This window comes from Cyrtonyx montezumae, unplaced genomic scaffold, assembly GCF_038088225.1.
Source record: "Cyrtonyx montezumae isolate F1298 unplaced genomic scaffold, pur_monq_1.0 scaffold_3, whole genome shotgun sequence".
Lineage (NCBI taxonomy): Eukaryota > Metazoa > Chordata > Aves > Galliformes > Odontophoridae > Cyrtonyx > Cyrtonyx montezumae.
In genome coordinates this window covers 71,953,495-71,962,087 of record NW_027072034.1, presented here as the reverse complement: position 1 = coordinate 71,962,087, position 8,593 = coordinate 71,953,495, and the positions used below count along the sequence as shown (strand labels likewise).

General features: G+C 49.6%; 1 protein-coding gene across 1 annotated transcript; it reads right to left on the bottom strand.

Moving 5' to 3' along the window:
* Positions 1-2,446: 2,446 nt before the first annotated feature.
* TIMMDC1 (translocase of inner mitochondrial membrane domain containing 1) lies at positions 2,447-6,851 on the bottom strand. The gene is made up of 7 exons (XM_065741869.1): positions 6,723-6,851; positions 6,449-6,614; positions 6,113-6,201; positions 4,683-4,750; positions 3,489-3,567; positions 2,908-3,018; positions 2,447-2,614 (listed from the first exon to the last, which is right to left on the bottom strand). The coding sequence occupies exons 1-7, from the start codon at positions 6,815-6,817 to the stop codon at positions 2,524-2,526; spliced, it is 699 nt and encodes a 232-aa protein (XP_065597941.1). The 5' UTR covers positions 6,818-6,851; the 3' UTR covers positions 2,447-2,523.
* Between the last annotated feature and the right edge of the window lie 1,742 nt (positions 6,852-8,593).

Genomic DNA, 8,593 nt, shown 5'->3' with positions numbered 1-8,593 from the left:
GGCAGCTGGAACTGAACTGAGGCTTCCCTCCAAATACCCCGTGCTCTACTTATGCTCCCAACCAACGACTGATTGCACAGCGCTCTGCAGAAGGGTTTGTCTTCTGCACAGTGCCAAACCTTTCTGTGTCACGCCAGACTCCCACAACACTTTAAGTAACTCCTTGAGAAGGAAACCAAACCCTCTGCTGACAAATACACCTAGCATCAGTTTGTTTTAACATTCAATAGGCAGGTTGTTTGGTTTATTTTCTTCCTCAAGCACTTCTATAATGAATCATGTTCCCTATTGCTTTATGCTGTATTCGGTGAATTGCACACAAATGGTTTCCATGAGACCTTTTCAGCTTAATATCTGGGTCTTTCTACCAGGTGAGCTGCTGTTTATTGCGGGTGTTTTGTATATAACGTGTACTGGGGTTTCTCCTTTAATTATATTAAAAGTTAAATTGTACACTCTGTTTAGTTTACTCTGAAATAAAACGTGTCTTGTACGTGCTGGGAAGTACAGGAATGAGGAACTGCCTTCAGCAGGAAACACGGTGAAAAAGATGGTTGCTAATCTGGAGTTGAATGTAGATGGAAGTCCGTGCTTCCCCTTGCTAAGGTGCCACATAAGGGCATCGAGCACTCCTTCCTTCCTTACATGGAGAAGAAAAAGAATGCAGACCTGCTGTATCTTAGCTCTGCCTACTCTCCCAAGGAGCAATGTCCCTGCATCAGTGGTCACAAAGATTAGTATTCTTTTGACATTATCTCAGGTACCCACTGAAAGAGGCAGAGATAAGAGCTGAGCAATGACACAGCTAAGTGTCACACACACAAAATAAATAAAACATTCCTGTATAGCTGTGATGGCAAAACTGTGATGTGGTAAGGCCTTCTGTCTTTTGAAGGGGCAGAGGATAATCACTCCAACACCACCAATGTACACTGAGTTTAAAGATGGAAGGGGGAGCGACCTACCCATAGCTCTTCACTTCATATAGGGGGAAATCAAAGCTGGGTGATGAAAACCCTGAAAAACAGGTGTTCCTTCCAAGGACAGATGAACTACACTGAGGTGTCTGAAAAGTAAAACGTTTGTTTCAGAAGTTATAAAACACAGTACCTTCTTGGAAGCAAGCTGGGCCAAAAATTTCCTTTGGGTGGGTGGAATGTGCTCTGTGCGATGAGCTGCTCGTATTTCATTCAACACTAATTAGCCATAGCAGAGGAAAGCACTCACGCAGAATAGACTGCCTGCTCTTTTCCTACGGGAAGGAGACCTTAACCCCCATGCCCGGATGCAATTCTTTTTAATAAGACAAAACCCACAGTAAGGGAAAGGGACCAGAAGTCTGACCTGCTCTGAGAGAAATGCCAACAGGCCACCACCTGCCCTTAGCTACAGGCCATCATTAAATGATCCCCAGCCCTTCTCGTAGGTAGCAGCTACAACTTAACGGTTGACCTCTGGCACAAAATAATACACAGAGGTTCCTGTTGCTGTCTGGGAGAAGTCTGACACTGCCACCAGGCTTTGCTGCTTCTCAAGGGGATCTTGGATTGAACTCTTCTCGTGGGACACTACTCAAGTATGCTTCTCCAGTGCAAGCACCATACTAGTTAAGCATATAGAGACTACGGACACAATCAGCACTGTCAGATGGCTTTATTGAGTGTCATGAACTGCACTTCCCCCTGAGGTAATCCCCTAATTTCCAAATTTCATGTGAAGTTAGAGTATTTTTTATTGCTGTTAAGTGTGTCCTCTGAGCCATTGCTTCCACCATTACCATCAGAAAAAGTCAACCTTTCCGTGGACCCCTCAGCCACACTTCTACTGAGGAACCCAAACCATGTCTTTGTCAGGGTATTTCCATGGCACTCCCATCTCCTCCACCCTTCCCCAAAACTGACTGTGAAATACCCTAAGCACTATAAGAGACAAATGTGTTTTTCTGCAAAAAAAGCACAAATAATCCACCATCAGCAAAACCAAACTGGCCCCAGCCAGGCAAAGTCAAGGTGTGAGAGAAGGGTGGCAAGAGGAGGAACACTTGCACTAGTGCTGCCTATATTGTGTTTTGACAGCAGGGGCTTTGGGTGCTGTCAGAAGGGCAGCTTTCACCAGAACAAAATGAACTGTCAGAATCAGAGTACCTTTAGCATTAGCAGGCTCCTCCACTTTTGGTATTTCTACGTCACCAATGGCTTGGACATTTTCAGCAGCAATTGGGTTCTAGGGATCTTGGGCTGCCCTCATCCTCAGCCAAAGCTAGACGACACTTGCTAGCCTGGAGGTCCTACCCGTCCACCTTCTGAACTGGAACAGCTTCAGCCCTTCCATGCCCTCGAGCAGTGATATGCATCCACATAATACATTTTCATAAAACATTTTCAGCAAACTGCTTTTTCAGAAGTGCAAAGGATACAACTGCATTCACAGAAGACTGCCATTATCCTTTTGGATGAAGATTTTTATAAGTAGAATCAAAATACATCGTAGCTGCTTGACAGAGATTTGAGGAAGAAACAGCTCTTAGATTCTCCTGCTATTTTCTGTCTGTGATTGTCCCCGGGCACTGCTTTCCATTTCACCCAAGTCTTCAGTCACACTAAGCCTGGACTGCCTAAAGAGGGAAAAGAGAGTGCAAAGAAACTATGTCAGCATATTTCTTATAAAGGCATGGCTGCAGAATTCTAACTCTTAAAAGTTTCTTCCGGAACAGGCACTCCTTGTGAGTTTTAGTATGCCATGCAGCCAGCCTCACAGCCCTCTATCGTCAGATTGTATCAGCAGTTTGTAATTGATACATGAAACACACTACGAACGTGCTGTGGCATTGTTTCTGTAAGAGTTTGAGCCGCACAGACCTGGACACACTTCTAGCCAAAGATCTGAACAGGCAGCACAGTCTCTTACCACTCTGCTAACTTCTGTTCGTACTGCTCCCTGCGCTCACGACTTCTCTTCTCCTGCAAGGTCTCACCAGCAAGTTTCTGCACAGTCATTAAGAGGCCCCCTGCAGGGATCCTAAAAGAAGAGAAGTCACAAGTCACCCAGAGCACACTCAGTAGTAAAAACTTACTGGCAGCAGTGAAAGGAACACGTGGAGGCCAGCCACCAGATCACTGGAGCACAACACTGCCCAGTACTCAAACGACACCACAGACAGAAGGTACTCCTGTGCTAATGTCAGTCACCAAACGCAGCCTGCTCTCAGCTGTGACTCACTGTAGCCCCTTGACAATGTTATCTGGAAGTCATTCATTAGAAGGCACACATAAAGAAAAGAAAAAAGAAAAAAGTTAAAAGGCCTGAAAGAATAATTATCATCACGAGGTCCCAAGAAAAATAAAGAAAATCCCTCAGGGCAAGAGAGAAAGGAAAACATCCACAGCCCCATCTGTGATTCAGGGCTTGGTGTGGGGGGCCACCACCGAACACAGACCATCAAAGAGTAACTGTGACTCAGTCTCCTGCAGCCACCAGCCACTACTTACCCAAAGGCTGCTCCAAACAGGAAGCCTCCTGCCAGCCCAGGCAGGCCCAAGTGCATTCTGAAGAGAGCTCCAGTGAAGGCTGAAAAACACAAACCGGATGAAACCACAATCAGCCCCTCGCCAGCCATCGTGGGCCTGCTGAGGGAGCTGCTCTGCCACATTTCTTCCCTCTGTCAGCTGACATTTGTTTTTAACAGAGCAGAAACCAAGTGCTGTGGCCAGCAGCAGCAGTCCCACCATTCAGCCACGGTGGCCTGAGGGAGGACCCTTGCTGTGGCAATACTTTCCCCTGCTTTTGTCCACATGCTCTCTGCACTAAAACACAGCACAAAGCTGTGTTCTTTTTGAGAATGACTCCCCAAGAAATGCTAAAATGCAGAAGTAACTATGAAAGCGAGTTCTCTCCAGACTGGAGCATGATCATAGAACTGCAGGGGCTGGAAGGGACCTGTGGAGATCATCCAGTCCAACCCCCTGCTAAAGTAGTACCCTGCACCAGGTCACACAGGAAAGTGTCCAGACAGTCTCTCCAGAGACTCCACAGTGTCTCTGGGCAGCCTGCTCCAGGGCTCTGTCACCCGTTCTCCCCCTCTTTTTTTTTCCCTTCTATTCAACAGCAGCTAATTATAGCTGTTGCCATGTAAGGCAGAGAGGAACAGTAAAGCACGTACCCAGCTGTAAGGGCAACAAAGCCTCTAAAACCAAATGTCCATATTTACCAGGAGCTCCATTGCCAAAAGTGGACATGCAAAACTTGGCACAAAAACTGTAGTTTATAAACAGTACATTGAACTGTTGTTGTGAGCAGAAATAAAGACATGTTCTCCTGCTGAAGAGGTGGATATGAGGGCTGGTCATGCACTGAGCATTGCATTTATCCCACACAAGCAATTTTCATGCAAAAACTCCAACAAGTATTTTGAGAACAGACTAATAACCACAAAATTCCCCATTGGCTTCAGATAATGCATTGATTATGTGCTACAAATAAAGGCTGACATCAACTATGCAACGGAACAAAGTTCCAAAGGCAGCCAGTATTAACAGGCAACAAAATCTGAGCACAATGACGCTATGGACGTGCTCATATTCAAAAGATATGGATTCCTGTTTATGATGCTCTATGTATGACCTCTGCTTATAATGGAAAAGCACACTGACAACTTAAAATGTACACAAAGTACCCAGTCTTACCTCCTGCTGAAGCAAAATTACTGATGGTGGTTTTATCGCGGTACACAGACAGTCCGGTGCTCACCCCACTGCAAGGGCGAGGCACAAAGACAACAGTTACACATGAAAAAGACAAGTAGCAAGACACTGCTTGAAAAGGAGCAGGATTTCATTACGCGCACCTGCAGGGTGCCTCTGTGCCCTGCTACCAGCCTGGTCAGAGCACTCACATGCCAACCACAAGTGCTTTATTTCTGCAACTTTCTGCAGCTGGACAGCCAGAGGTCAGGCAGTACTTCTGGACAGTCTTTTTCCCTCTTTGTAAATCAGAGACTTAATTTTAAGACCATCACACTTTCAAGAATAAAAGAGACCGAGCAATGCAATGGCCTTGTCAGTCGTACAGCTACCACTGGAGCTGAATCATACTCAGTATGTCACCAGGGCCACCTGCTCCTAAAGCAGGAGGTCCCCCTGCTGGCCTAGGAGCACCACCTCCTCCATCTCTCTATCGATGTAATGCCAAACATTGCAAAATATAAAACTAACAACCTGTTTTTAAACCAGAAAACCTGACATGTATGCAACTACAAGACAAAGCCTTCAACTTAGATTTTAGGGCGGTGGGCATGGAGCAGGCTGCCCGGGGCAGTGAGCATGGTGCCATGTGCCAGAGTTCAGGGAGTGCTTGGACACCGCTCCCAGATGTTGGGTTTGGATTTGGGGTGGTCACATGCGGAGCCCAGAGTTGGCCTCCATGATCCTTGTGGTGCCCTGACAGCATGGGACATCTTATGATTCCACACTGAGCAGCAAGTGCCCCATTCAAGGCTTTTCACAAAGGGGCAATGAAAAAGGATGATGCATTTGCTTGCATGGGAGACATCTGGTGGATGGCAACGAGGTTGCATGACTAGTCCTGAAAAAGGCAAAGCATGAAAAGCTCTGAAAGAGAAAGCAAACAGCATGCTAATTAAACTCAAGAGAAGATGTTGCCGCAAAAGACGAGGAGAGAGAATTGTGAGTAATGGCAATGTACACAAACTGGGAGTGATAATATGTAACAAAAAAATTAATGCGGGACAGAAAGCTGTTGCAGAACAGCCAATGCACTGTAACACTCCCAATGAGAAAAATGCACTATGCATGAAAATGAGATTAAGAGAGCAGAAGCTGATAAGCAATGGAAAGTATACAATTTAGGCCCGTAACAGGATGGATCAGGTGTCATGAGTGGAGCTTTTCCGGTTTTCACTTTCACATCAGCTCGTGAGGAGGTTTAATGCTGATCTAATTTAAGAAGGTGAGATCCTCTTCACGCTGCCACCTTATCGGTCAGACAGCCCGTAGGCTTTCTGAACCCCAGGCAACCACCAGCAACCCGTGTGCACTGCCAGCTCCTGGCTGCCCGAGTGCAAGCACAACTCAGTGCTGCCACGAAGGGCACTTACTTGAACAGGGTCACGAAGGTGGCCACCCTCCAGCTCCAGCGCCAGCCGTAGCGGATGAAGCTCCTGAGACCAGCGCGGTGCGCGGATTGCTGGGGGCGGGAGGACACACAAAGGTTACAGAGCTGAGACCCGTTCCCCTTCAGCACCGCGGCACCGACACCGCTCGAGGCGCTGGGAACGACACCCCGTAAGGGCAAAGGAGCCCACGCTGGCACCCCAAGAATTAACTCCGTTTGGCAGCTCTGCCTTGGTGAGGCGACCCAACCGGGACCACCCCCACCGGGCACCGAGAGGCCCGGGGACGCTCGCAGCCCCGCTCCGCCCGCGGCCCCGTACCACCGCATCGGCGCGGTTCTGGAACAGCTCTCCCTGGCTGCCCTCGATGAATGCCGTCCGCGCCTGGCGGAATGCGGGCAGGCCGCCGTACAGCCAGCCCACCAGGCCGCCGGTGAACGCCGACTTGATGATGTTCACCGTCTCCTCCGGGTACTGCTGCAGCTCGCTGCAAGGAAACGCCGTGGCTCAGCGCGGCCCGGGCCTCGGCTCCCGGGCTCCGCGGGCCGGCAGCGCCGCGCCCCCCACCCGGACCGCCCTCAGCCCCGGCCCTCACTCGCGCCTCCAGAGCTCGCTGAGCCGCTCCCAGCCCGTCTGCGGCGGCGGCGCGGGGCGGCCGAAGCCGTACCCGCCTCCCAGCCCCTCCGCCATGGCCCTCCCGGCGGCGGCAATGAGCAGCGCCCCCAGCGCCCCGGAGCGGCAGTGCCGGGGCTCGGCGTGCCCGCCGGGACCGCCGCTCGGAGCGCAGCGCGCGGTGGCCGAGCTCGTCTGTGCGCGGAGAGAGGGGAAGGGCCCCTTGTGTTCACGAGTTGGCACACACGGAGAAAGAGCGGCGTCTGTGGCCGCCCCCGTCCTCCGAGGAGCTCAAGGCCGGGTTGGATAGGCCCTGGCAGGCTGAGCTGGTGCGGGGCAGCCCTGCTCACGGCTGGGAGCGTGGTGGCAGCTTGGAGGGGCATATTTCACAGATCCCATTTAGACGCCCTAAAAATATATCAGAGAGGAAGAAAACCCAGAAAGGCGCACTTCCCCTTCTCACTGAAGCAGCTGGGGACTATCCAGAGCTTTTCTTACAGTTCTGAGAAATAATGCACCCAGCAACACTTTGTTTTTGTTTGTTTTAATCCAAAAGCACGTCGTTAAAAATAGTTTAAAAATACTGCACAGAGTTGTTTCCGTTTCTCAGCTTGCTGAGCTTCATTGGCTAAAAATACAAAACCAGAAAACCCTTTCCACTCGTACACAACCCTTTTCCCCTGAAACTGAACTATTTTAACACCCTAATTTGTTTCCTGTGCCCACGGTGGCTCCAGCAGCTTCACCATTTGTGCGGACTGTTTGTTCCCTGCTCCTGGAATGGGCAGTGCTGCTGAGGTCTCAGTGCATATGTGCTGTGCGTGCACTCAGAGCTTCTTGACGTTTTCTTTCCCTGATCCAAAATGACTACAGAAAAAACTACAAGCCGTTGTTTTCGTTCCCTCCCATTAATGCACTGTTCCCTAAGATGCATGTGAGGACACTTGGTAAGCAAGGGAGCTCAGCGGACATGCAGGAGCCACGCTGGAATCCCACAGTGCTGCACTCCAGCAGGGTTAGGCACCCACATGCAGGGAGAGCCAAGACCTGTGCTCTGCTGACACACGGCTGCTCACACCCAAAGGCTGTGTCTCGGGCAGCAGCTGCTCTGGCCCTGCTCGTACAGACAATCTGCAGCACAGAAGGAGCAGTGATCCCAAAGCAAGTGGCTCACAGCTGCAGGGGACCTGACAGGTTAGGAAGCAGCACAGCCTAGCTCTGTGCCACTCAAAAACCTGTTTTAATGTGAGGTTAATAGCCAGGTGAACGAAAAGAGAATTCTGAACTGTGTCACCAGCCTAAAAATAAGAAGCCCTAGAAAGACTACAGAAGGGGACCAGAGCAGAGAATCCGTGAACATCTAGGAAGAAAAGAACAGCTCAATCTAACTCTATGTATACTTTCCCTAGGTTCTTAAGGGTCCTAGGATGGTCTGGCCTGCAGACCACTGAGACCTTCACAACAGCCTCAGTTTTGCATGGCCGTGCATAGACCTAGCTCACCACTCCACAGTGGAGGCAGTCTTTATCTCAGCTGCTTGACTGTCTGCTACTCAGGCCAAGCACTATCATCAAACTTGTGAGGTAGGCAGTTTACATCCGCAAGGTTAATTTGTCCTTTGAATGGCGCATCAAAGTCTGGCCATCGACCTCCTTAAAAACCTGACCTAAACACCACAAACCCAAGCTCTAAGCTGTCTAAAAAGGTTACCCCAAATCCCAGTACCTGCTCTGTCAGAGAATACCTAATATCCCAAGTGGTATCACACAGATGAGAGAACGCTGACCACTGCCAAAAGTGGATATTTATCTCCCAGCTGAGCGTAGCAAACCATACCTTGCCATGAGTGTGGTC

Excerpts from the sequence above, each read along its gene's own strand:
- TIMMDC1 (XM_065741869.1), bottom strand. The coding sequence starts at position 6,817 with ATGGCGGAGGGGCTGGGAGGCGGGTACGGCTTCGGCCGCCCCGCGCCG. Across the intron at positions 6,615-6,722 it reads AGCGAGCTCTGGAGGCGCGA|CGAGCTGCAGCAGTACCCGG; the intron begins GTGAGGGCCGGG and ends GTTTCCTTGCAG. Across the intron at positions 6,202-6,448 it reads AGAACCGCGCCGATGCGGTG|CAATCCGCGCACCGCGCTGG; the intron begins GTACGGGGCCGC and ends TCCCGCCCCCAG.